This window comes from Sceloporus occidentalis, unplaced genomic scaffold (genome assembly GCF_023333645.1).
Source record: "Sceloporus occidentalis isolate IW3139 unplaced genomic scaffold, rSceOcc1.0.p SCAF_20, whole genome shotgun sequence".
NCBI classification, from domain to species: domain Eukaryota; kingdom Metazoa; phylum Chordata; class Lepidosauria; order Squamata; family Phrynosomatidae; genus Sceloporus; species Sceloporus occidentalis.
The window spans coordinates 10,598,365-10,626,315 of record NW_028317000.1 but is presented as its reverse complement, the minus strand read 5'-3'; the positions used below and the strand labels follow the sequence as shown (position 1 = coordinate 10,626,315).

The 27,951-nt window shown below is 50.4% G+C and overlaps 1 protein-coding gene across 1 annotated transcript; it reads right to left on the bottom strand.

The window, feature by feature from the left end:
- Nucleotides 1–7: 7 nt before the first annotated feature.
- ADAMTS4 (ADAM metallopeptidase with thrombospondin type 1 motif 4) lies at nt 8–27,077 on the bottom strand. The gene is made up of 9 exons (XM_089483000.1): nt 25,793–27,077; nt 20,910–21,233; nt 18,009–18,141; nt 16,695–16,862; nt 15,913–16,199; nt 4,754–4,940; nt 3,683–3,858; nt 2,469–2,644; nt 8–1,873 (listed from the first exon to the last, which is right to left on the bottom strand). The coding sequence occupies exons 1-9, from the start codon at nt 26,411–26,413 to the stop codon at nt 1,447–1,449; spliced, it is 2,499 nt and encodes an 832-aa protein (XP_089339126.1). The 5' UTR covers nt 26,414–27,077; the 3' UTR covers nt 8–1,446.
- Between the last annotated feature and the right edge of the window lie 874 nt (nt 27,078–27,951).

The window sequence follows — 27,951 nt, the reverse complement described above, 5'->3', positions numbered from 1 at the left end:
TCCCGCGATAGTGACGGGAACATCCCACTATGCTCCCGTCACTTTTGCACATGTGAAAATCTCCAGAGATTGAGGACCAGACCCCACCAATGAAGGGATGGTTGACTCAGGCCAAGACATTGAAGTTCTCCCCTTGGAGAACTATAACCATAATAACTATAATTTCTCCGGTGCCTAACAATTGCCGCGAGAAAAGGCCGCATGCTCCAAAATGGCTCGGCCCTTCTAGTAGAGGCTTGGTTGAAGCCAAGAGAGCTGAGGCGCCCAGAAAAGAGTTACTTCTAGAAAGGAAGGAGGCGCTTAGGAGGCTGAGGTAGACATCGCTGATTCAAGCACATTTCTTTTCTGGCCGTTCCAGCAAACGTGTGGTGAAAGTTTGCCACGTTTTCAGGGAGCGCGAAGGAACATTGTTGCCTACTTCGTTCTGCATTTCTGGTATTGTTTTAAAGAGAAAAGCCCTCCACGCCACTAAAACTCTACATACGAGTGGTGAATAAATACAACCGATAATAAATAAAGTATAGGAGAGATTGGGAATCGAGAAGGGTACAGCCATAATGGATAACAGGCCCCTTGAAGGCCTCAGTTAACCCAATGTTATTATTCCAGAACTGATGCCCACTTTTCTTTTTCTTTTCTTCTTCTTTCTTTTTTGCTGGCATTTCAAAAACTAGGAACCAGAGGTTTTTCCCTTCCCTATTCATGTGTGGAATCTGGTCTATCACTCTATAAGGGCCTAAAGGCATAAGATCCTGGAAGCAAAGCAGGGTCACCCCTGGTTAGTATGTGGATGGGAGACCCACCACTGAGTACCAGCTGCTGTAAGCATTATTTCAGAGGAGGGCACTGGCAAAACCACATCTGAGGATTCGTTGGCTAAGAAAACCCTGTGAGATTCATGGAGCTGCCATAAGTCGACAGGCGACATGAAGGCAAATACACACATGCACACTTTCTCGCATGCCCCAAGGGACACAGAAAGGGCCAGCCATACAAGCCATTTGGATTGCTAAGTTTTCTTCTCCTTCTCCTCCCTTGGTCTGTGTCCTGCACGGCTAAGGAGGTTAAGGCAGAGCCATGTGCCCAGGAAAAGAGTCAATAATATGCTGCTGAAGTCCCAAAAATGCGTCCGAGGAAGTAGACTTTAGTCTACGAAAGCTCATGCTGCCAACTTCTTTCTTTCAGTTAGTCTCAAAGGTGCCACAAGATCTCTCTCCATGCTGCAGAAGAGTCTGGAAAGATCCTGAGACACCAACATCTCTCCAACGGAGACCAGCATGGCACCCAGTTGTTAGCGGTTCGTGCTTCTTAAGAGATCCTTGCAAAGGTTGCCATTGTGCCATGTTCAGAAAAGAGGACACCTTAAAACATTCCTCTGAGGCCCTCCTTCTTTGTGCAGACACACCATACTATCAGAACCACGTACGAAGCCCAACCAGAGCCATTTCACTGGAGGGTCTGTTTGTGGCCTCGTCGGTTCCTTAGGACCTCTAAGATGCGGGCTTTCTGTTTAAGCCATTGATTTGAGAGTCTCTTTGGAGCCTTGGGGACAAAAAAGGTGTACTTAAGGCGAGGGATCCTCTGGTCAGTCACCACCAAGGCTTGCAGAGTGAGAGGCTCCTTCAGTGGCCCACGGCCCGTGATCATCTCCATGGCTTTGGTGGCCCCGCTGTAGCGTAGGGCGGACCCACTACGCAGTTGAACGTCCTGCTCAGAGGGCACAAGGATGTAGTTGCCATTGAGGGCGTAAGAGCCGTCCTGTCGGCGAAGGGCCAGGTAAATACCATCACTGGCGGACGAAGAGCCACTGCTCTGGCGGATCAAAATGTGGGTGGCTCCTGCAGGGATGGTGACCACATCATTGTAGCCGTACCTGGTGGACAAAAGACAGGAGACCTCAGGAAGAAATTGGGGTGGAGAGCAGCAAAGGCCTAACCATGAGATATAGGATGGTCTGCCAAGGTTTGGGGATTTATTCTTTATGAAGCATATGAAATCTTTCAGGGGAAATAGGTAGTTAATAAGGCACCCTTGTGCCTTTAATGGTTTCTAAAATCCCGTGTATTCCAAACCAGATGAACCATGTTTGTCTGTATGCGGAAAGATCTTGTAGCACCCTTGAGACTAACTGAAAGAAAGAAATTGGCTTCATGAGCTTTCATAGGCCTCGGTCTACTTCCTCAGATGCATCATTGAAATTTCATGCTGCCAATTTCTTTCTTTCAGTTAGTCTCAATGGTGCCGTAAGAGCTCTCCCCATACTGATTCTACAGACTAACATTGTCCGTAGTAACTCTTACAGTCAGCCCTCCATATCCATGGATATTTTATCCACAAAATCAAGCATCCGTGGCTTGAAAATATTTTAAAGGTTTAATTGAAGGTTACATTAATTGAAAATATATGCCATTTTTTTTTTGTCCTGTTCCTGCCAGCGTTTGAATGCCACAAGCACAAATCACACTCACTGCGGTTTGGTGAAGGAACCATAGATCTTGGTACAGGCAGAGTTGTCCCCGCCACACACCATGCATTTATCAAACTTCTTTTTGGAGCCAATGATACGATCGCAGCCAGCATGGACGCAGCGTCCCTGGACACAGATAGAGCTGGATTCAGGAGAGCAGGGCGTTCCGTCAGCTACCTAGAACAAAGAGGGAGTCAGTTTTTCACTGCAGGGACTGCTAGGAAAAGTTCTTTCTACTTCTCTCAGCTTTTCCTCATATCACAGAATTACAGAGTTGGGAGAGACCTCAAGGGCCATCCAGTCCAATCCAATTGCCATGCAGCAACTCAAAGCACCCCCCCGACAAATGGCCATCCAGCCTCTGTTTAAAAACCTCCAAAGAGGGAGACTCCACTACGCTTTGAGGGAGCATCTTCCATTGTCGAACAGCTCTTACTATCAGGAAGTTCCTCCTAATGTTTAGCTGGAATCTCTTCCTGTAGTTTGAATCCATCATTCCGTGTCCCATTCTCTAGAGCAGCAGAAAACAAGCTTCCCTTGATCTAGAGTCTAGACACTATACTCCTGTTGATGCAGCCTAGAATTGCAGTGGCCATTTTGGCTGCTGCATCAAATTGTTGATTCATGTTCAACTTGTCTACTAGGATTCCTAGATCCCTTTCACATGTAGTATTGTTAAGCCAGGTGTCCCCCATCCTTTATCTATGCATTTCATTTTTTCTGCCTAAGTGCAGTACCTTACTTTTCTTTGTGTTGAGATTCATTTTGTTATCTTTGGCCCAGCTTTCTAGTCTATTCAGGTCATTTTGAATTTTGATCCTGTCCATTGGGGTGTTAGCTACTCCTCCTAATTTAGCGTCATTTGCAAATTTGATAAGCATGCCCTTTATTCTTTCATCCAAGTCATTGATAAAGATGTTGAATAGTGATGGGCCCAGGTCAGAACCCTGTAGCACCCCATGGTCACTTCTCTCCAGGATGAAGCTTCTTTGTATACTCGCCCATTCATCCACAATGTAAAACACAACGTAAAAAGGAGGAAAGTAGGGGGAAGAAGGGAAAGGACTATAGCAGCACCTGGATTTATTTATTTTTAGCATGAGCTAAAACCCACTTAGGCATACAGTGTTTTTTTTGTTTTTGTTTTAAACTTCTGTAAAACCTCTGAAAGATCTGCTGAGGTCCAGAAGGACCAATTATGATAGTAACACTTACCTTTGGTTCAAGGACATAATAATAGCCCAGCGCATGGGATTGGCAGGTCAGCTTGCATTGGTCACGTTGAGCCACACCGCTATAGCGAGGCACCCAGTCCATTGGGGCAGGGTAGTCTTTAAACATGTCTGTGCGGTGGTTGTAAACAGCACATTGCTGTTCCCGGTACGTCAAGGCTGGAAGAAAATTCACATTCAGGATCAGATTCCACACTGAAGATGAGATAATAAGTCGGTATATGGCCCCAGCTTTAATTTGGGTAGTCATGTGAATGGTTGCCACTTGTTCATTGTAACATTTCATCTCTTAAATAAAATCAAGCATGTTGACAAAATGCTGGATGAAAAGACTAACTCCAGTTTTCTCAAATGCTTGATGTAAGCATCTGGCTAGGAGCCAACTATAGTTGGCCCTCCACATTTGTGGCTTTGACTTTTGTGGCTTTGATTATTTGGGGTTTTAATGAATATGTTTTCTCTAGGAATCTCTAGGTCCTCCGGTGCAACTCTGCCAGAAGCTGACCATAGAGTTGTGTTGGAGAACCTAGACATTCCTAGAGGAAACACTTCTCTAGGCATTTGTAGGTCCTCCAGCATGATTCTATGATCAGCTTCTGGAAGATGTTGACCGTAGAGTTGCACTGGATGACCTGGAAATTCCTAGAGAGGTGTTCTCTTAGGTAAAAAGATCACTGATTTTTTATTTGCAGGTTTTCCACATTCACAAGGGTCCTGTGTCCCTAACCACAGCGAATGTGAAGGGACCACTGTAGAATCCAGAAGATGTGACCCCTTTTTCCCATTGTTGCTTATGTTTCCATCCACCATTGCACATGCTAAGGGTTCTCAACTTTGGGCTGTCCTGATGTTTTGGACTTCAGCTCACTGAATACTTGAAGAGTACTTTGAAGAGACAAAGTCCAAAACATCTGGAGGACCAAGTGTTCTGAACTGTTTATACTTCTACTTAATATATTTCTAAAACACATAGCTTGCTGCTCCAAAATCAGCATGTGATGAAGCAAACAATTTATGTTTAAACTGTTTTACTGGACTATAAGAATTGTCTTACCGGTTCCATCAGGGCAATCCTGGACATTGCAAGAGCGATACTGCGTACGTTTCCCCTCGCAGTATTTGCCGCCATTGCGTGGGACAGGCTTGTCGCATTCCCGGGTGGAATACTGCACTCCTCCTCCGCAGGTGCGCGAGCATTCACCCCACGGACCCCAGCGTCCCCAACCTCCATGCGTGGGGATCTACAGAAAGGGAGATCATTGTATAATCATTGTAAACATTCAAATAACAATCAGCCTATATCCGATTGCAAAGTCCAACTAGGGTAGACCCACTGAATCAATGCAATTTACTCATGTGTTGACTGACCACTCAGTAATTGACTTAAATTATCTATTCTGGTTGAGACTAAGCAATGGGATTTTGGCCAATATCTTGGAATAACTCAAAGATACAGCTGTGTTAGTCTGTAGAAACAGTATGTAGAGAAGTCGAAGGCTTTCATGGCTGGCATCCATAGTTTTTTGTGTCTTTTTTGGGCTATGTGGCCATGTTCTAGAAGAGTTTCTTCCTGACGTTTTGCCAGCATCTGTGACTCTGAAGATGCCAGCCACAGATGCTAGTGAAATGTCAGGAATAAACATAGCCCAAAAACCCCGCAAAAAACTAATATGTAGAGAAATCTTGTAGCGCCTTTGAGACTAACTTAAAGTTGAGATTCATTGAAAGTGAATAGTTATCTTGGAGTAACTAGGTAAGATCAACCAATAATGTTGCCCTACTATTTTAGATGGAAAGCAGAGGAACGGCTTGCCCTAGGAAATCCATGGCAGGACTTTGTGCTTTGCTGTTCAGCAAAAACTAGTATGATATAGCGGCTAAGAACAAAAGGGTTGCTATGAAGATCGCATTTAGGTTGCGGAGAACCATGCGTGCTTGAACTCCTTACAGGAAAAGTGGGGTATAACTAAAAATAAAGGCCTAAATCCAGTTGCTCTCCCGACTAGATTGGACCCACTAAATAAACAGAATTTGCGCAAGTGTCAATTTACCATTCAGAAGTTGGGTCTTCTATAGTTGGGACTAACAAAAGGACTTTGATCCTAATAAACATGATGTTAGCACAGTAAAAATAAGACGCACCTTTGGTGGCTCAAACTGATGTGACATAAAGTGTGTAGGAACAAATTTATTACACCGGTCAATTCTCTGGCTATCTAACGTGGGAGAATGGACTGGCACTATATTTGCACCCAACTGGTACAATTGTTTGTCCCTTCTCCCCTTTAAACTCACCAGGGAACTGAGCCAATGGCTTGGGAAGTGACACCAGTCTTTGGGGACTTCCACTTTGACTAGACCTTCAATTAATAATAACAACAACAATAATAATAATACAATGTATTTATATTCTGCTTTTTCGCAAGGAATCAATGCAGATTTAATTATTTAAAGTGAGGGAGAGAACATATGTGAATGAGTGACTGAAGCTGTGACTGCCCGTTGCAGTCTCTCTGCATCATATTCCCACACCCCACTCTTCTTCTAGTGTAAATGTTTCACAAAGGAGCCCTTGAAGGACTCTTCGCCGCCGGAGCGGCGTTTTGCTGAGGGGCGGGGCCGGTGAGAGCGGCCCCATAAAGCCGGCTCTCGGCCTCCCCTCCAGAGACGCCGCCGCTTGCCCTCTCCACCGGGCACTTGGCCCTTGAAGGACTCTTCGCCGCCGGAGCGGCGTTTTGCTGAGGGGCGGGGCCGGTGAGAGCGGCCCCATAAAGCCGGCTCCCGGCCTCCCCTCCAGAGACGCCGCCGCTTGCCCTCTCCACCGGGCACTTGGCCCTTGAAGGACTCTTCGCCGCCGGAGCGGCGTTTTGCTGAGGGGCGGGGCCGGTGAGAGCGGCCCCATAAAGCCGGCTCCCGGCCTCCCCTCCAGAGACGCCGCCGCTTGCCCTCTCCACCGGGCACTTGGCCCTTGAAGGACTCTTCGCCGCCGGAGCGGCGTTTTGCTGAGGGGCGGGGCCGGTGAGAGCGGCCCCATAAAGCCGGCTCCCGGCCTCCCCTCCAGAGACGCCGCCGCTTGCCCTCTCCACCGGGCACTTGGCCCTTGAAGGACTCTTCGCCGCCGGAGCGGCGTTTTGCTGAGGGGCGGGGCCGGTGAGAGCGGCCCCATAAAGCCGGCTCTCGGCCTCCCCTCCAGAGACGCCGCCGCTTGCCCTCTCCACCGGGCACTTGGCCCTTGAAGGACTCTTCGCCGCCGGAGCGGCGTTTTGCTGAGGGGCGGGGCCGGTGAGAGCGGCCCCATAAAGCCGGCTCCCGGCCTCCCCTCCAGAGACGCCGCCGCTTGCCCTCTCCACCGGGCACTTGGCCCTTGAAGGACTCTTCGCCGCCGGAGCGGCGTTTTGCTGAGGGGCGGGGCCGGTGAGAGCGGCCCCATAAAGCCGGCTCTCGGCCTCCCCTCCAGAGACGCCGCCGCTTGCCCTCTCCACCGGGCACTTGGCCCTTGAAGGACTCTTCGCCGCCGGAGCGGCGTTTTGCTGAGGGGCGGGGCCGGTGAGAGCGGCCCCATAAAGCCGGCTCCCGGCCTCCCCTCCAGAGACGCCGCCGCTTGCCCTCTCCATCGGGCACTTGGCCCTTGAAGGACCCTTCGCCGCCGGAGCGGCGTTTTGCTGAGGGGCGGGGCCGGTGAGAGCGGCCCCATAAAGCCGGCTCTCGGCCTCCCCTCCAGAGACGCCGCCGCTTGCCCTCTCCACCGGGCACTTGGCCCTTGAAGGACTCTTCGCCGCCGGAGCGGCGTTTTGCTGAGGGGCGGGGCCGGTGAGAGCGGCCCCATAAAGCCGGCTCTCGGCCTCCCCTCCAGAGACGCCGCCGCTTGCCCTCTCCATCGGGCACTTGGCCCTTGAAGGACCCTTCGCCGCCGGAGCGGCGTTTTGCTGAGGGGCGGGGCCGGTGAGAGCGGCCCCATAAAGCCGGCTCCCGGCCTCCCCTCCAGAGACGCCGCCGCTTGCCCTCTCCATCGGGCACTTGGCCCTTGAAGGACCCTTCGCCGCCGGAGCGGCGTTTTGCTGAGGGGCGGGGCCGGTGAGAGCGGCCCCATAAAGCCGGCTCTCGGCCTCCCCTCCAGAGACGCCGCCGCTTGCCCTCTCCACCGGGCACTTGGCCCTTGAAGGACTCTTCGCCGCCGGAGCGGCGTTTTGCTGAGGGGCGGGGCCGGTGAGAGCGGCCCCATAAAGCCGGCTCCCGGCCTCCCCTCCAGAGACGCCGCCGCTTGCCCTCTCCACCGGGCACTTGGCCCTTGAAGGACTCTTCGCCGCCGGAGCGGCGTTTTGCTGAGGGGCGGGGCCGGTGAGAGCGGCCCCATAAAGCCGGCTCCCGGCCTCCCCTCCAGAGACGCCGCCGCTTGCCCTCTCCACCGGGCACTTGGCCCTTGAAGGACTCTTCGCCGCCGGAGCGGCGTTTTGCTGAGGGGCGGGGCCGGTGAGAGCGGCCCCATAAAGCCGGCTCCCGGCCTCCCCTCCAGAGACGCCGCCGCTTGCCCTCTCCACCGGGCACTTGGCCCTTGAAGGACTCTTCGCCGCCGGAGCGGCGTTTTGCTGAGGGGCGGGGCCGGTGAGAGCGGCCCCATAAAGCCGGCTCCCGGCCTCCCCTCCAGAGACGCCGCCGCTTGCCCTCTCCATCGGGCACTTGGCCCTTGAAGGACCCTTCGCCGCCGGAGCGGCGTTTTGCTGAGGGGCGGGGCCGGTGAGAGCGGCCCCATAAAGCTGGCTCTCGGCCTCCCCTCCAGAGACGCCGCCGCTTGCCCTCTCCATCGGGCACTTGGCCCTTGAAGGACCCTTCGCCGCCGGAGCGGCGTTTTGCTGAGGGGCGGGGCCGGTGAGAGCGGCCCCATAAAGCCGGCTCTCGGCCTCCCCTCCAGAGACGCCGCCGCTTGCCCTCTCCACCGGGCACTTGGCCCTTGAAGGACTCTTCGCCGCCGGAGCGGCGTTTTGCTGAGGGGCGGGGCCGGTGAGAGCGGCCCCATAAAGCCGGCTCTCGGCCTCCCCTCCAGAGACGCCGCCGCTTGCCCTCTCCACCGGGCACTTGGCCCTTGAAGGACTCTTCGCCGCCGGAGCGGCGTTTTGCTGAGGGGCGGGGCCGGTGAGAGCGGCCCCATAAAGCCGGCTCCCGGCCTCCCCTCCAGAGACGCCGCCGCTTGCCCTCTCCATCGGGCACTTGGCCCTTGAAGGACCCTTCGCCGCCGGAGCGGCGTTTTGCTGAGGGGCGGGGCCGGTGAGAGCGGCCCCATAAAGCCGGCTCCCGGCCTCCCCTCCAGAGACGCCGCCGCTTGCCCTCTCCACCGGGCACTTGGCCCTTGAAGGACTCTTCGCCGCCGGAGCGGCGTTTTGCTGAGGGGCGGGGCCGGTGAGAGCGGCCCCATAAAGCCGGCTCCCGGCCTCCCCTCCAGAGACGCCGCCGCTTGCCCTCTCCATCGGGCACTTGGCCCTTGAAGGACCCTTCGCCGCCGGAGCGGCGTTTTGCTGAGGGGCGGGGCCGGTGAGAGCGGCCCCATAAAGCCGGCTCTCGGCCTCCCCTCCAGAGACGCCGCCGCTTGCCCTCTCCACCGGGCACTTGGCCCTTGAAGGACTCTTCGCCGCCGGAGCGGCGTTTTGCTGAGGGGCGGGGCCGGTGAGAGCGGCCCCATAAAGCCGGCTCTCGGCCTCCCCTCCAGAGACGCCGCCGCTTGCCCTCTCCACCGGGCACTTGGCCCTTGAAGGACTCTTCGCCGCCGGAGCGGCGTTTTGCTGAGGGGCGGGGCCGGTGAGAGCGGCCCCATAAAGCCGGCTCCCGGCCTCCCCTCCAGAGACGCCGCCGCTTGCCCTCTCCACCGGGCACTTGGCCCTTGAAGGACTCTTCGCCGCCGGAGCGGCGTTTTGCTGAGGGGCGGGGCCGGTGAGAGCGGCCCCATAAAGCCGGCTCCCGGCCTCCCCTCCAGAGACGCCGCCGCTTGCCCTCTCCACCGGGCACTTGGCCCTTGAAGGACTCTTCGCCGCCGGAGCGGCGTTTTGCTGAGGGGCGGGGCCGGTGAGAGCGGCCCCATAAAGCCGGCTCCCGGCCTCCCCTCCAGAGACGCCGCCGCTTGCCCTCTCCATCGGGCACTTGGCCCTTGAAGGACCCTTCGCCGCCGGAGCGGCGTTTTGCTGAGGGGCGGGGCCGGTGAGAGCGGCCCCATAAAGCCGGCTCTCGGCCTCCCCTCCAGAGACGCCGCCGCTTGCCCTCTCCACCGGGCACTTGGCCCTTGAAGGACTCTTCGCCGCCGGAGCGGCGTTTTGCTGAGGGGCGGGGCCGGTGAGAGCGGCCCCATAAAGCCGGCTCTCGGCCTCCCCTCCAGAGACGCCGCCGCTTGCCCTCTCCACCGGGCACTTGGCCCTTGAAGGACTCTTCGCCGCCGGAGCGGCGTTTTGCTGAGGGGCGGGGCCGGTGAGAGCGGCCCCATAAAGCCGGCTCTCGGCCTCCCCTCCAGAGACGCCGCCGCTTGCCCTCTCCACCGGGCACTTGGCCCTTGAAGGACTCTTCGCCGCCGGAGCGGCGTTTTGCTGAGGGGCGGGGCCGGTGAGAGCGGCCCCATAAAGCCGGCTCCCGGCCTCCCCTCCAGAGACGCCGCCGCTTGCCCTCTCCATCGGGCACTTGGCCCTTGAAGGACCCTTCGCCGCCGGAGCGGCGTTTTGCTGAGGGGCGGGGCCGGTGAGAGCGGCCCCATAAAGCCGGCTCTCGGCCTCCCCTCCAGAGACGCCGCCGCTTGCCCTCTCCACCGGGCACTTGGCCCTTGAAGGACTCTTCGCCGCCGGAGCGGCGTTTTGCTGAGGGGCGGGGCCGGTGAGAGCGGCCCCATAAAGCCGGCTCTCGGCCTCCCCTCCAGAGACGCCGCCGCTTGCCCTCTCCACCGGGCACTTGGCCCTTGAAGGACTCTTCGCCGCCGGAGCGGCGTTTTGCTGAGGGGCGGGGCCGGTGAGAGCGGCCCCATAAAGCCGGCTCCCGGCCTCCCCTCCAGAGACGCCGCCGCTTGCCCTCTCCATCGGGCACTTGGCCCTTGAAGGACCCTTCGCCGCCGGAGCGGCGTTTTGCTGAGGGGCGGGGCCGGTGAGAGCGGCCCCATAAAGCCGGCTCTCGGCCTCCCCTCCAGAGACGCCGCCGCTTGCCCTCTCCACCGGGCACTTGGCCCTTGAAGGACTCTTCGCCGCCGGAGCGGCGTTTTGCTGAGGGGCGGGGCCGGTGAGAGCGGCCCCATAAAGCCGGCTCTCGGCCTCCCCTCCAGAGACGCCGCCGCTTGCCCTCTCCACCGGGCACTTGGCCCTTGAAGGACTCTTCGCCGCCGGAGCGGCGTTTTGCTGAGGGGCGGGGCCGGTGAGAGCGGCCCCATAAAGCCGGCTCCCGGCCTCCCCTCCAGAGACGCCGCCGCTTGCCCTCTCCATCGGGCACTTGGCCCTTGAAGGACCCTTCGCCGCCGGAGCGGCGTTTTGCTGAGGGGCGGGGCCGGTGAGAGCGGCCCCATAAAGCCGGCTCTCGGCCTCCCCTCCAGAGACGCCGCCGCTTGCCCTCTCCACCGGGCACTTGGCCCTTGAAGGACTCTTCGCCGCCGGAGCGGCGTTTTGCTGAGGGGCGGGGCCGGTGAGAGCGGCCCCATAAAGCCGGCTCCCGGCCTCCCCTCCAGAGACGCCGCCGCTTGCCCTCTCCATCGGGCACTTGGCCCTTGAAGGACCCTTCGCCGCCGGAGCGGCGTTTTGCTGAGGGGCGGGGCCGGTGAGAGCGGCCCCATAAAGCTGGCTCTCGGCCTCCCCTCCAGAGACGCCGCCGCTTGCCCTCTCCACCGGGCACTTGGCCCTTGAAGGACTCTTCGCCGCCGGAGCGGCGTTTTGCTGAGGGGCGGGGCCGGTGAGAGCGGCCCCATAAAGCCGGCTCCCGGCCTCCCCTCCAGAGACGCCGCCGCTTGCCCTCTCCACCGGGCACTTGGCCCTTGAAGGACTCTTCGCCGCCGGAGCGGCGTTTTGCTGAGGGGCGGGGCCGGTGAGAGCGGCCCCATAAAGCCGGCTCCCGGCCTCCCCTCCAGAGACGCCGCCGCTTGCCCTCTCCACCGGGCACTTGGCCCTTGAAGGACTCTTCGCCGCCGGAGCGGCGTTTTGTTGAGGGGCGGGGCCGGTGAGAGTGGCCCTATAAACCCGGCTCCCGGCTTCCCTCCAGAGACGCTGCCATCTGTTCCCTCCCATCAGGGAGGGTGTTTTTGGAGGGGCAGGGTATAGGGAATAAGGTGGCTATATTGTTCTTAGCCTTAGAGCAGGGGATGTCTGAGGTGATTAACCCCTGCTCTTTTAACTGCCGGGGAAGGGTGGGGGGAGGTGATGGTTGCGGGAGATGCTTGGGCTGGAGAAGGGAGGGATAACATCTATACGAGCGGAGCTCCCATTGAGGTAGTGTGGGGCAGGGGGAGGTATGGCGGTGGGAGAAGGGACTTGCGTTCCAGGGGAAGGAGAGATCGATGCATCATTTCTATCTCCCCTTCCTGTCCCTCTCCCAACCAAACGGACCTGAGGGTCACTCCAACCGTGCCACAAACCCTGTCGCTGCTCCTGTGCAATGCCAGGTCGATTAATAACAAGACCCACATCCTCCACGATCTGGTGGAGGACAGAAATTGCGACCTGGCTTGCATCACCGAGACCTGGCTTGGGCCTGAAGGGGATGCTGTGTGGGCTCAGGCCCTGCCTGCCGGGTTCTCGGTGAAGGACCAGCCCAGGTTAGGTGGGCGGGGGGTGTGTGTGGCCTTGATACATAGAAACACCTTGTCCCTCACCAGGAACCACATCCGACAGACGTCCTATATCGAGTGTATTTACCTGACCCTGAAGGCTAGGGACAGTCTAGGGATCCTGCTAGTGTATCGGCCACCCCGTGCACTAGCGGACTCCCTTAACGAGCTGACACAGCTGGTCGCGGAGCTGATGCTGGAGACACCCAGGCTCCTTGTCCTGGGTGACTTCAACATCTCCCTCACGGCCAGCTATGTTCCACCCGGTGCAGCTCGCGAATTCATGGATACCATGACGGCCATGGGCCTGTCCCAGCTGATAGAGGGTCCTACGCATTGTGCGGGTAATACTCTTGATTTGGTCTTCTGTTCGGATGCGGAAAATCCGTGGGCGGAAATAATTAACATTTCCCCCTTGTCATGGACGGATCATTTCCTGGTGGAGGCAAAAATCAAGGTCTCTACCCAGATCCCTCCCGGGGGTGGTGGACCTATTCGGATGGTCCACCCTCGAAGGCTGATGGAACCTGAGAGGTTCCAAGAAGCCTTAGAGGGGTTCATGGTTGGAAGTGACGGCGATTCTGTTGATGTCCTGACTGGTATTTGGAATACCGGTCTTTCGAGGGCTATACACAGCATCGCTCCCAAGCGCCCTCTCAGGCCCGCTTCCAAATGTAAGCCCTGGTACACGGAAGATCTCCGGGCAAGGAAGCGGGAACTGCGACGGCTAGAGTACCGTTGGCGGAAACACCTTTGCTTAGACGACAAGGCTCTCCTAGTCCAACTGTTAGAGGACTATGGAGAGGCAATACGAGCAGCAAAGAATTCGTTCTATGGTGCTCGTATTGCGTCCGCAGAGTCGCGTCCGGCAGAGTTGTTCAGGGTAGTCAGGGAGCTCACTCAGCTCCCTCCCGCCCTGAACCAGATCCTTGAACCTTCTAAGGCCTGCTGTGACCAATTTAACGACTTTTTTGCGGATAAAACCTCTCGGATAAGCGAAGGTCTTGATGCCGACATTCAAGCAGAACCTAGAGTAGAGGTATCCAGAGCCTCCGTGGACTTTATTAAACTGGATCAGTTTGAGCTGGTAAGTACCGATGATGTGGACAAGATCCTCGGAAGTGTTCGGAAGACAACCTGCTCTCTCGATCCCTGTCCCTCGTGGCTTGCGGCCCAGGGGGGACCGGCGGTAACCTTGTTGTTACGCCAGATTATTAATACATCTTTGAGGGAGGGCCAATTTCCATCAGAACTTAAATTGGCCATTATAAAACCTATTTTAAAAAAGCCCTCCCTCGACCCCCTGGTTTATAATAATTATCGGCCAGTCTCGCTGCTGCCATTTTTGGGAAAGGTGATCGAGAGGGCGGTTGCAATCCAACTTCAGGCGATCTTGGATGAAACGGATTATCTGGACCCATTTCAAACTGGCTTTCGGACGGGTTACGGGGTTGAGACGGCCATGGTCGCCCTGGTCGATGATCTCCGCCTGAGCATTGACAGGGGAAGCGTGTCCCTGTTGGTGCTATTGGACATCTCAGCGGCTTTCGATACCATAGACCATGGTATCCTTCTGGGGCGCCTGGCAGAGGTGGGAATCGGGGGCACTGCGCTCCAGTGGTTCCGGTCCTACCTCTCTGGGAGGTCCCAGATGGTGCAGCTGGGAGACGTGTGCTCCGATGAGCGGACCCTTAAAACTGGGGTCCCTCAAGGAGCCATTCTGTCTCCCACGCTATTTAACATTTACATGAAACCGCTGGGAGAGATCATCCGGAGACATGGGGCGCGGGGTTATCAGTACGCTGATGACACCCAAATTATTTTCTCTATGTCTCCGACTGATGCAGTGACTGGGGATGGCGTCTCCCCTCTCGTGGCCTGCCTAGAGTCAGTAATGGGCTGGATGAGGGAAAACCGACTCAAGCTGAATCCAGAGAAAACGGAGGTACTAGTGATAGGTTCCCCTGGTCCAGGAATGGCGGTGGTTCCACCTGTCCTGAACGGGGTCACGCTCCCTGTGAAGGACTCCGTGCGCAGTCTGGGGGTGCTTCTTGATTCGTCGCTTCACCTGACTGCTCAGGTGAATGCGACGGTCAAGAACACCTGTTATCAGCTGCGGCTTATTCGCCAGCTGCGCCCATACCTGGCCCAGAGGGACCTAGAAACCGTTGTACATGCTCTGGTAACCTCGAGATTGGATTTCTGCAATGTACTCTACATGGGGCAACCCTTATACCAAACCCGGAAACTACAGATGGTGCAAAATATGGCAGCCAGGCTGGTCACTGGTGTTTCCAGGACCAGCCATATAACACCGGTGTTGAAAGATCTTCACTGGCTGCCTATTCGTTTCCGGGCCCAATATAAGGCGTTGGTGATTACCTATAAAGCCCTAAATGGCTTGGGTCCAGGATACTTGAAGGACCGCCTCTCCCCACATATTCCGTCCCGCACCCTCAGAACATCCGGGCAGCTAATACTGAAGGTGCCTGGGGCTAGGCTTACTTCTGTCGCAAGACGGACATTTTCCATCGCCGCCCCGGCCCTTTGGAACACGCTGCCCGTCGAGCTCCGCTCGATCACCTCCCTGGCCCAATTTAAAAGGGAGTTGAAAACCTTTTATTTCCAGCTAGCATTCCCCGCATAAAAATCCTGTAGGCCTCCCTCCTCTTCCGTGGCTATGAGGATGGGCTACTGGGGTTTTAGTTGGTTTCATTTTAATTGTATTCTTGTATATTTTATGATGTTGTTTTTAATCATTGTATGTGTATTGTAATTTTTTTGTAAACCGCCCTGATCTATGGAAGGCGCGGTATATAAATAAAAGCTTTATTATTATTATTATTATCACATGGGGGAAAGGATGAGATCGCTCTTGTCCTTATCACATGGTTGCACAAAGATTATCAGACAATATTGCACTTATTCTGACATTATCCCATCCTTATGCTGTCCTTATTGTGTGACCGCGCAATTGTCAGATTAACGGAAGCTCCCATTAATACAAAATGATGGGACCATTCCACTTCACTGACACAAGAAGGACAGGATAAACACGATGTGTGTGATAATCTTTGTGACAATCGGGATAAGGATGGGAGTGATCTACTTCTCTCTCTTCTCTCTCTTCTTTATGCTACCTGTGATAATCTCGTAAGAGTGGCCAATTTGGGGCACACCACTCAAACACTATTGTCCATATGGAAGAGGGTTTTGAGTCATAGATGTCCCTACTCATAGCGTGATGACATAGTCTACCTCAGTGATTCCTAAACTTTGGTCCTCCAGATGTTTTGCACTTCAGCTCCCAGAATTCCATACTGTTGGCCAAGCTGGCTGGAACTTCTGGGAGCTAAAGTCCCAAACACCCTTGGTCTACCTGGTTTGTTATTTGTACTGTGGAATGAAAAAACCTCATAGGTGCCAACAAGACTACTTACATTATATGCCTTCAGCTCCACTTTGCTGATGCAATGGCCACTCATACAGCTCTTGCCTTCCCCACAAGGCGTCCCATCGGCCCAGGGGAAGTATTTGGTCTGGCACATGAATTGCCCATTAATCCGACCTGTGCACCACAATGAGGAACATGGCAGTTGCATATTGGGACAGTGGCGTGAGTCAGGCCCGAAACTCAGCTGGCATTGTTGGTCCACATCGTAATTGCTGCCAGGGAAGACAGCTGGCAGGCTCAAGGGTTCATGTGGTTTGTCTAAGAGACAAGAACCTGAAGGGAAAGAGAGAAGGAAAGAGGAGACCAGAGTGATGATTGAGTCTTCCAAGGGAAGAAAATTCCCAACTGTGGAAAGTTTGTTCTGCTTAAAAAACCACAGTATTATATCCCCTCTACGATAACGTTCAGGCATATGTATTAGAAATCATTGACATGTCCTGAAGAACCAACATACTATCCCTGTAGCTTCTTCTGTTTTTCTTAGTTCTTTGTGCTACCGAGAGACACCTATGCAAACCAAAGTAGCAAATGTGATGGCATCTTGGTCTGATCCAGCACACTTATTTTATGTTCTTGTGTTACTTGGCATGGCCTAGTACTCATTTGACATAGTGGGCTATTGAAAAGCAAGCATCTGGACAGTTGTGTTCCCCTCCTCTGGTGTTTAGCTCATGGTGCCAAGTTATTGGGGAGGGGAGCATGGCCTCTATGGCCAAGAAGATCCAGTCAAACCAAAGAGAAAGGACAAATGGATAAACCACATTTTACCATGGCCATTGTCTAGGAAGTCAGTGATGAAGCGCCCGCTGCATGGCGACCACATCTCATTGGGGTCCACAGGAGTCATAACGGAAGCCATCATATGGCGAGACTTGCTGTGGTAGTTCAGCTCTCTGCAGTGCTTGTCGTCGTCATGCAGCATGTTGAAGACATGTCCTAGAAAGGGAAGAGAGGGAAGTAAGGGATACTTGGTCAGCAACAGTCCTCTTACATGTTCCTACTTGTAGAGCTACAACATAACACCTATTTCTAAGTCTGCCATTAACTAGTTATGGTTGCAGTATCTGAGAGTTTAGCCCAAAGGGCCAAAACATTCCCCTTCCTATGCTATCTGAAATGAAATTTAGAGTTTGGGGATCTCATTCTTTTTTTTTCTTCAAAAAAATCCAAGTTTCTAGTCCGTATTCTTAGTCTTCTCACTTGCCCTGACAAAATGATTTGATAGGTTTTACAGACTTTAATTTTTTATTAAACATATATAATGCAATACAACAATACATTAGGAACACAAATTTAATAAATAATAATAATAAAACTTTTATTTGTATCCTGCCTTTCTTTAACTAGACAATCAAAGTGGCTGACCGGATTATATGAAACTTTATAACTGACCAGATTATAATATCATATTTTCTTTACCCCTTTTGTACTTCTCTTTGACACTTTTTCTGTAGCGATTCTAATTTCTTCCTATCTTCACCCTTATTACATCAAACACTTCTTATCTCTACACACTCATTTCTCCTGATTTGATAACTATTAAAGCCAAACAGATATAGAAAACAAGTTTGCAATTCTATTATAGTAATATAATATATATATATTTGTCCCTCTATATTTTCGGCTATGACTTTTGCAGATTTGATTATTCACGGATTTTATTGTGTTCTCTCTAGGGATATCTAGGTCCTCCAGCACAACTCTGTGGTCAACTTTAACCACACTTTGCACTGAAGGATCTAGAGATTCCTAGAGAGAACACTCCACTAGGCATTTGTAGCTCCTTCAGTGCAATTCTATGGTCAATGTCTGGCAGATGTTGGCCACAGAGTTGCACTGGAGGACCTAGAGATTCACTTCAGGTTAAAACATAGTGTTTTTGTTATTTGCGGTTTTTCACATTCACAGGGGTCCTGTGCTTCTAACCTTAGCAAATGTGGAAGGATGAGTGTATTTATTTTGGCATAAGTCCCACTGAACTGAGTAGGACCTATTGTTGGCATACATAGGACTGTGTTGTCCATGACAGATCTTTCCTAGATTTGTCTGTTTAAATGTAAGGCTGTCATGCCCACTACTTACCAAGTTCATGAGCTGCAGTGAAGGCAGACTGGAGCCCGTCATCCTCAACAATAGAGCAGCTGCGTGTTGGGTCACATACAGTGCCAACGTCTGCCATGCCCAGAGTGCCACAGCTGGAGCGCCCACAGAGATCCTGTTGGTGAAAGAGACATGTGTACTGTTTATAAAGGCTTCCAAATATCCAAGATGGGATCATCACTTGTCAATAGAAACCATTTGGCAAAGAGAGAAGGATAGATGGTATAATCTCATAGCTGCATCACATCAGCACATAAATCTATAACAATATCCAAGTGTCTTCACACATCTTATATTTATTGCCAATTCATTTTCTGTTTATTGTTATCGTTTTAGGATCTTCAAAGATATAGCCGTATTAGTCTGTCGAATCAGTATGTAGAGAGATCTTGTAGCACCTTTGAGACTAACTGAAAGAAATTGGCAACATGAGCTTTCATAGGCTTCAGTCTATTTCCTAAGACGCCTCTAAATGCATCTGAGGAAGTAGACTGAAATCTGCAAAAGCTCATGCTGCCAACTTCTTTATTTCACTTAGTCTCAAAGGTTCTACATTCTTAGGATCTTGTTAGGGAGAAAGGCTGGGATATAAAAATTTCAAACAATGAAAATGCTGTACAATGGATTTGGTCCAGATTAAGTAATTCTTTGACTTGGAGAAATAAATGGGATTAGATCAGTCAAGGCTGACTTCAGCACTGACTGTGACTAGTGGTATATCTGGAGCTAACTCATTTTTTTTTTCATGGTTTGGGACCTGAACATTGGAAAGACCACCTCTTCATGAGATGCTCATACATGGATCTTTGTGCAACAATCCTGTTTTGTATTATCCCACCCACAGCTGAGTTACAGCAAGTAAGAATGCAAAATTTGGCTCCTGAATCTAGAGGACCAAAGGTTGAGAACCACTGTCCCAAACAGTTATCGCAAACTTCTTTTTCCCATTACTCATGCATTCAAAGGTAACCGAATCCAGCTTCGTCTTTGTGGTTTCTGTGACTCACAGAAGTGGGATCTCTGTGTTTGCACAGTGCAGTTTTCAGAGCTTCTAAAGCTGTGGAGCTGATGTTTTGGAGATAGCCCCGCCCCCCCCCCCTTCCAGGTATATATAGGTTGCCTTGCTCCTCCTGGCCTCAGATCTTTTTCATATGTTGGGTCAATTAGAGCTTCTCTTTCACTTTCACTTGATGACTTTAACTGTTTGTGTGACTAACCTTTGAATATTTATTGTGTTTTGGCTATTTTTCTTAGTTGTCAACCTGAACCTCCCATTTATGGCATTGTCATCGTCCTTTAAACCCTGCGCCTCTTGGACATGCCTCCTTGATCTTGGAAAAATGCATAATGTGGCCTCTTGCTCCCTTGCCAAGGGTTCACCCTCCAGGCTTGTTGCAACCATGCCTCTCACACAAGGTCCTACTATGGGAGCAGGTCCTTAGAGCCTTGGCCTTCGCCATGGAGCACATGACTCTGAATACTGCCTCAATCTCACTGTCAAAACCCCAGAAACCACTAGATTTGTCTATGAGAGTAGAATCAAACGATCAATCATGGAATCAACCACAGGAGGTTCTGTCCACCCTGTGGCCAAGCAACTACCATTGGTCCTAACCACCTCCTCAACACCTTCTCTACATGTCAAGATAGTATCTCAGTCTATCTCCACTCTTGGCAGTAGACCCCCAGAGGTCACCTACACATAAAACAAATATTAAAAAAAGAGGGCTAAACAAGACCCTTAGTCATTTTGGCCACCCTCCTTTGGACATGTTCTGGCTTCTCAACAACCGTCATGAATTGTGGTGCCCAGAACTGGACACAGTATTCCAGGTGAGGCCTGACCAAAGCATAATAAAGTGCCACTATCACTTCCCTTGATCTTCTAGACACTAAACATGCCACAGACCTGGAATGCTCTTTACACTCACTGGATGTTCATTGGGCCATGGCCTTCTACATTTATAGGACTACCACAATACATAAAAACCAGCACCTCTTCATCAACAAGGTTTCCAGTGTCACCTCAATGCTTTTCCAAGTGGGTATCAGAGACGATGAGCCTGACCTATGAGATGGCAGGCAAACAACCTCCTCCTCAGATCAGAAGTCATTCCACCATGGCAACGTCAACCTCAACTGCCTTCCTGAGTGGGATCTCACTAAAAGCAATCTGTTGTGTCACCACCTGGTTGCAACTCTCCACCTTTGTCTCCCATTACAGGCTGTGTAACTAGTCTCAGAGGGAAGCAGTGTTCCTTTTCTCACTAGTGGCATGATACTTACACCTCCCATTTGTGTGAACCACAGAGACCACAAAGAAGAAGAACAGGTTACTTAGCTGTACCTGTGGTTCTTTGAGTGGTCATCTGTGACCTGACCCAACCTTGCTCTCCTCCCCTCTAGTATCCTATAGGCCTTTTCCCCTAGGTTCTGCTGCTTTGTGGACTTGGAACTGAGGCTAGAAGGAGCAAGGAGACCTATATACCTTAGAGGAGAGGGGTGGGGATACCACACAAACACCAGCTCTACACCTTTAGAAGCTCCAAAAACTGCACTACGGAATTTGTTTGAGGTCCCAGATGACCACTCAAAGAACCACGGTTACAGGTAAGCAATCTGTTCATGTGACTACTACAATTGCAACTTCTGTTTAACTGAAAAAGCAAGGAACATGTAAGTAAATCCATTCCATCTCATATGTCCGATTTAAATGGGTTGCAGAATTCATAATCTCCTGGTACAAAAATTGTGTGTGTACGTGTGTATTTGAGCTTTGAGGGATTCCCAGTGATTGGGCAGCATATAAATAAATCCTATTATTATTATTATTATTATTATTATTATTATTACTACTATTACTACATATAACGAACACCTTACCTGCCTGGTGAAGAGAATGGCTGTGTCAAAATGCTCAGGGTCCTTGTCGCTGGGTTTGTTGAAGCCTTTCTGCCAAGTGCAGAAGTTGCGTAGTGTCTCGGCAGCATTTGATGACACCTTCAGCCCATCTTCAGCTTCTCCGATCACAACCATTTTGGTCACGACCAAGTTGACAGGGTTCTTTAGACTGGGATGGCGGAAGAACTTGGCAGCGGCTGCCATGATGGTGAGCAAGTACGGCTTCAGGCCCGCACCGTGGAAACGAACCATTTCCTCATCTGCCACCACCAAGGTTTCCACGTAGTGTGGGATGGAAGCAAACCGCTATACAGAACAGAAAGGAAAAAGAGGTGAGCTTAGGGAGATCATAAAGGAACCACTTTCCAAGCCCCCCCCCCAAAGCTGTATCAAGTATGGCCAGAGACAGTTATATGAATATGGGGCATAATCATGCTGGCTGGGGATGATGGAGGTTTTAATCTAAAGCACCTGGAGGGCAGCCAGTTGAGGAAAGCTGATATAAGATGCATAGGGTGGATGGCATGTAGCATTTCTGATATACCAAAAGCACTGATGTATATATTAGGGCCTGAACAGACAGGCCAAAATAAAGCTGCTTCGGATAACTTTGGAGATATGCTGTTTAAGTGATACATGTGTTCTAAGAGACCTGAACCTGAGCCAAAGCCACACTCCAGTCCTAAGGACTTGAGTGCAGCTTTGGTGCAGATTCTGGCCTCTTAAGATCCATGTGTCATTTAAACAGCATACCTCCAAAGTGACCCGAAGCAGCTTTATTTTGGCCTGTCTGCTCAGGCCCTTAAAAAGTGACCATAGTGGGTGGATGGGAGATATAGTTCAAAAATTAAGTTTTCAAATCTCTTAGTTTAGGGCTGAAATTACTATACCAGGGATGGGAATTGTGTAATCATAGAATCCTAGAGATGGTCCCACAAGGGCCATCCAGTCCAACCCAATTCTGCCATGCATGATAGATGGCCATTCAGCCTCTGCTGAAAATCTTCCAAAGAAGGAGACTCCACCAACTGCCAAGACAGCAATCTTCCACTGTTGAACAGCTCTTACTGTCAGGAGGTTCCTCCTAATGTTTAGGTGGAATCTCTTTTCCTGTCGCTTGCATCTATTGCTCCATGTTCTAATCTCTGGAGCTGCAGAAAACAAGCTTGCTCCATCCTCAAAATGATATCCCTTCAACCATTTAAACTCCAGTCTACATCAGTAATGCTCTAGTCTAGATTAGTTGTTGTTCTCAAACTTGGGTCTTCCAGGCTTTGGATTACCTTCCCAGAAATGGTTAGAGACTCTGGGAGCTGAAGTCCAAAACCATTTGGAGGACAGTGTTCTACACATCCAGCTATACTTGCAGTTCCAGTCAAAGAACATCTGGACACTTGCATGATTCCCATCCCTGCTTGGGATGGATATCTTCAAAGCAATGTGAGGGTTAACTCTCTGAGCCTGGGAGTATGTGGGAAAGGGAAGAAGGGAGAGGCGGCCTCCCTCCCCTTGGTCTACTGCTGACTCAAAGCCACAACTTCAGTTCAGCATGAGACCCAGCTTCTGGCTTTTGCTAACTAGGGGAAGGGTGGAGATCAAGGTCTCTCTGGTTCTATCTGATGCTGCTTGTGCATTGCAGAAACACAGTGAAGTCAGAGCTTGAAACAACTAAGCTGCACAGTTGTGACTGTGTGTCAAGAATAGTCAGAGGCCATGGCAACAAAATGCACACGAGGGTTGGAAATTGCATACCTAGCAGTTACTAGAGTCCCAGCTTGCAGTTTTTGTCCTTATAGCCCTATCATCCCTGTACCTCTTTTCCTGTAGCTTCCATCCATTGTGTCCTGTTCTCTGTAGCAGCAGAAAACAAGCTTGCTCTATCCTCAGTATGGCATCCCTTCAAACATTTAAACAGGGCTATCATTTTCAGGAAAGGGAAGCCCCAGCAAGCCTAAAACATCCCCAAAGAGGAGAAAAATGGCCCTGGAGTATTTCTTGGGGGGGGGGGGAATTACTGGGAAAATGCATGCATCCAAAGAACCATCCCTAGCTTCAATACTTGCAGGGCACAAGAAAAAAGATCCTAAACATGAGTCCAGAGCAAAGTGGGATGTCTGTCAGAATGTTATGCTCTTAGGAGCATAAAACTATTAGAAACTACTGGTCATAAAAGCTGCATGGAATCCCCATGGGTAAGGGAGCACTATGCTTTGAATGGTAGGTGCTGGGGACTTGTGGGAACCAAGAGGGCCATGGCACTCCTGTCTGACTGGTAAACTTTGAGACCCAGGCACCCAGCACTATTTGGACTTGATAAATAGGTTTGGCCTGAGTTAGCCTGAGTTGTTCTCCTCAAAGCCCTGCAAACTGAGCGAACCTCATCTGACCTTTGCTTGTCATGTTGCCACCAAAATTTCGTGGCAAGCCAAGCCTCTGAGGAATTCTGAGGATGAACCCAAAACAGCATTGACAAGAGGGCTAGAATAATATCTTGTGCAGGGTAAGATTTGTGTTAAAGACTCCAAATGAAATGTTCTGGAAAATGTAAAACTTGACTCCATCCTCCCAACATACCAAGTCAATTTGGAAGAACTGTCTGAATCAGTCTTAAGACATTTGGGATGGGACTCTCCTCCCTCCGTCTTCTTTTTATATATTAAATAGCATTGTTTTGAAATAGCCAGCATAATGTAATGATTTGAGTGTTGGACTAGGATTCTGGAGACCAGGGTTCGAGTCCCAGCTTGGCCATAAAACCCGCTCGGTGTCCTTGGGCAAGTCACACACTCTCAGTCTCAGGGGGAGGCAATGACAAACCTCCTCTGAACAAGTCTTGCCAAGAAAACCCCATGATAGGTTCGCCTTAGTGTCACCATAAGCTGGAAATGACTTGAAGGCACACAACAATGACAACAAATTGCTTTAAAGCTGGGACAGAGTTTGGAAAAATTACCATATATACTCAACTATAAGTCAACCTCATATATCAGTTGAGGGCAGGTTTTGGGGCCAAAATTATGGCTTTTGACCTGTGGATAAGTCAAGGATGAAACCTAGGTGCATGCAACAAAGGATCTAAAATGGATGAAGCAAAGGAAAACAATGCCAAAGAACTGACAAAAGTCCAGCATGCAAAACTATTTGTGCTCATAGTAAAGGCTGGATGGATGAGAGACTAGAAGGGGGGCCAGTGCTTCCAGGGCAGATTAAACTCTTGCCTTTTATTGTGTGTGTGTGTGTGTGTGTTGAAAATACAGTAATTACATTGACTTGTGAAAAAGTCGACCCAGTTTTCTTGGGTCACTTTTTTAACCTAAACCTCTAGATTTATACATGAGTATATACAGTACTTTTGGACTGCCACTCCCAGAAACCACAGCCAAGAGGACTAACCAAGGATTATAGGGTCAGCAGCTTCCTACTCCACTCCGCCCCAGATCTAGGTAGTCCCATAATCTATCTCCATGGGTATACACTCCAACATTCACAGATGAAACTTGCGACGCTTATGGCTGAGTAACATCAGAGTCCGATTGGAAGGGTGTGACCAAGCAGCGTAGTTTATTAATGAGGAAGAACACACAAAACTACTATTACAAACAAAGAACATCTGGAACTGGATTTAGGAAAGTCAGGGTAGGGGGGGGAGAAAAGGGAAAACGCCAGAAACCATACTAGGAAGTGCACAACTTTGCTCACTTCTCTCTCCTCTCTGCTGAATTAAGGGAATGCAAATTACTTTTGAATACTGATCTCAGTTTTCAGCAATTCAAGTAAACTAAGCACAGAGAGGGAAGGAGGAGGGAGAATCCAGGACATTTTAAAAACAACCAAGAAAGTGGGACATCAGGGGATTAATTTGGAAATCTCTGCCAAACCAGGAGAGTTGGGAGGTATGCATGGGCTACGCTGGCCCTGTCTGATTGGAATTGTACTCCACAAACTGTTCTGCAAGCTCCAGGCAAAGAGATCCATATATACTCAACTATAGGTCGACCTCATGTATAAGTCAAGGGCAGGTTTGGGGGGCAAAATTACGAATTTTGATATGATCTGTGGATGTCAAGGGTAAGACTTAGCAGCATGTAACAAAGGATGTAAAGGATGACGCAAAGGTGATGATGCTAAAGATCTTTAAAATTTTTGACATGCGTAACTGTTTATGCTCACCCTAAAGGCTGGACGGATGAGATAGTTGAGGGGGTTGATGCTTCTTGTAGGTGCTCCAAGAAGAGATTAAGCTCTCACTTTTCACCAGAGCATGGTTCCTTTTTTGATAAGAGTTAATGTACAGTACTTACATTGACCCATGGATAAGTCGACCCAGGTTTTTTGGGTCAGTTTTTAAACCAAAATTTCTAGATTTATGCATGAGCATATATACTATTTTAAATTTTAGATAAAAATACAGTCAGCCCTCCTTATCCACGGATTTTTTATCCATGGATTCAAACATCCACGGCTTGAAAATATATATTTTGTAAAAAAAAAAAAAAATTCCAAATAGCAAACCTTGATTTTCCATTTCATATAAGGGACACCATTTTGCGATGCCGTTGTATTTAATGGGACTTGAGCATCCACTGATTTTGTTGTCATCGGTGGTTGCTGGAACCAAACCCCAGTGGATACTAAGGGCCCACTGTAAAAATCTGGAGCTGACATTGTTTCTAGCTTAAAGGAGAAAGGAAAATCTAAGGACCTCCCAAAATCGAAAGGGGGAAGCAGCTAAAATAAGGAGGTTTTCACTCCGAGGGTTAGATCAAGACTAACATACAACCAAGCTGCCTATGCAAAGCCGTACTGGTGAGGAATTTGGCCAAGCGTATCCACCCGCCTCCAAAGGAGGAAGCCGTCACGCTTACCTTTGCTCTCTTCGGAGCATCTTCCGCCTTGGCGAAGTGTTCGCCTCCTGCAGCTGGCATGCTCTCTGGCATCTGGGCTCCCACGTTACACATTGGTCCATCCGCCTTCTCCAGCACCTTCTTTCTCACCACATGGGCACCAAATTCTCCAGTTCTGTTTGGCGCTTCCCCTTCCAAGGGCTGAATGTGGTATTCTGCACCCTGGTACTGCAGCACTCCCCGCAAAGAGACCCCGTTGTAATGGACGGCTGCGATCGAGTCCAAGTCAGAGTTCACTGTTCCGGTGAAGTAGACGCCTTGTTCGATCAGGTTGTTCAACGCTTCCCTAGACCTGCCCAAATATTGGACCATCAAGCCCTCGGCGAAGAAGCTGGGGTCTTCCTCCAAATTTAGGACCAGTTCTTCGCCAAACACTCGGAAGGAATAGGAGAGCCGCTCATTCGGGTGACTGCTGCCACCCAAGCTGTTGTCAAAGATGCCATCTTTGACGGGATGCGTAGGGAATAAGGTGGCATTTATCCTCTCTGGAAATATTATTTCCTTTTGATACCTGCCAGCATGAGGCCAGACATCCACTGCAACCACCAGACTGCAACAGCTGGCAAGCAAAAGGAGAAACATTGGGGACAGATATTTTATAAGTCAAGTTTGAAGGGGAGGGAAAAAACAAAAGGGATGTATCAACAAAAAGTGCAGTGATTTTAGGGGAGAAAGTTCATTTAAGGACAAAAGAGAAGGCTCTGAGATCGACAAAAATAATATGAAGAAAGGAGGCAAAATATAAATGCAGATAACTGACAGCTCTGTCCGCTGTCTTTCAGGGTTTATAGCTGCAAAAAAGTAGAGCCTTCAGTCAACTTTGCAGGCTTGAATCTGAAGCTGCTGGTTTCTTTTCTTACGTTTCTAAGAACAAACAATCAAAATGCTTTTTCCAGAAATATAGGGTGGTTTTTTTCTTCTTCTCTTGTTGCCAAGTCCTTTTTTCTTTCTCCAAATGACTTTGTCTTCTTTCTCCACACGCCTGTTAAAAGAAAGCAAAAGCAGGCTTCTGAATCTCAGTGGAACAGGATGGAAGTTGACCCTTTTCTCTCCGCTCTTTGTCTTTTGGTCCAAATTTTTTTTGCTGTTGTTGTTTTCAAGAAGCAGAAAGCTATATAAACATATATATCTCTGAAGGGCTTTTCTTCCTTTAGCGTAAAGGACTGGAGATGAAAAGACAGCGGCGGAGAAAGGAAGGGGAAAGCCCAAGCAAAAGGAATGCAATTCCAATTGTTTTAATCTTTAATCCTTTGGAACTTTCTGAGCTTATGAGAAAATGTATGTGTGCCTCCAGTCCTTCTCCTTTTAAATAGCTCTTTTTTGGCTCCCGCCGATTGGCTGAACAGAGGGATTTTTAAAAAAATAGCAACTCCAGTGTTGTTGATGCACACAAAGACGCAAGCTAGAAGTTGTGTGATGAACAAAAACGTATGCCCCCCCCCTTGTTCTTAGTCTTCTAAGGAAGGAGGAGGGAATAAAATGGGAAATGATGATTTAACTGTGGGCTAGGGACCAATTTAACTGGTGGAAGTTGTTGGCAGAGTTGCCAAATTCTGACACAGCACTTTAAAAGACAAAGTTTAAAAAAACCCCAGTGTCTGGATATTCTCTTTTGTGAATTCCCTTCAGCTTTCCCTCGCTTTTTAAATGATACCACTCACCACATACAAACGCATAGAAAGAGACGTATTGAGTTGCGGTCTCTTCCAACTCTATGATTCTATGATTCTATGATTCATTGTTAATAAGATAAAATATTTGGGGAGAACTGTATCACGTATGGACCAACAACTATTTGAAACGGGTTACAGGAAAGTAGAAGTACATAGAGATGTTCTAAAACAAACAACAAATCCCAGGATTCCATACCATTCGCACGGAAAGTTCAAGCAGTGTCAAACTGCTGGATGGCCATCTGTTGGGTATGCTTTGATTGAGAGTTCCTGCATGGCAGAAAGGGGTCGGACTGGATGGCCCTTGAATCCATCTCTGTGATTCTATGATCTTGTAGCACCTTTGAGACCAACTGTGACAGCCCCAAACCCAAATGCATTTCAACACAGAGAAGTGTAAGGTTCTGCACTTAGGGCAGAAAAAAGAAATGCATAGATATAGGATGG

Coding starts and splice junctions, on each gene's coding strand:
- ADAMTS4 (XM_089483000.1), bottom strand. CDS start 26,413: ATGTTTCTCCTTTTGCTTGCCAGCTGTTGCAGTCTGGTGGTTGCAGTG. Junction 16,863..18,008: donor CACTGCAGCTCATGAACTTG/GTAAGTAGTGGG, acceptor TTCCCTTTCTAG/GACATGTCTTCAACATGCTG. Junction 16,200..16,694: donor CTTCCTAGACAATGGCCATG/GTAAAATGTGGT, acceptor CTTTCCCTTCAG/GTTCTTGTCTCTTAGACAAA.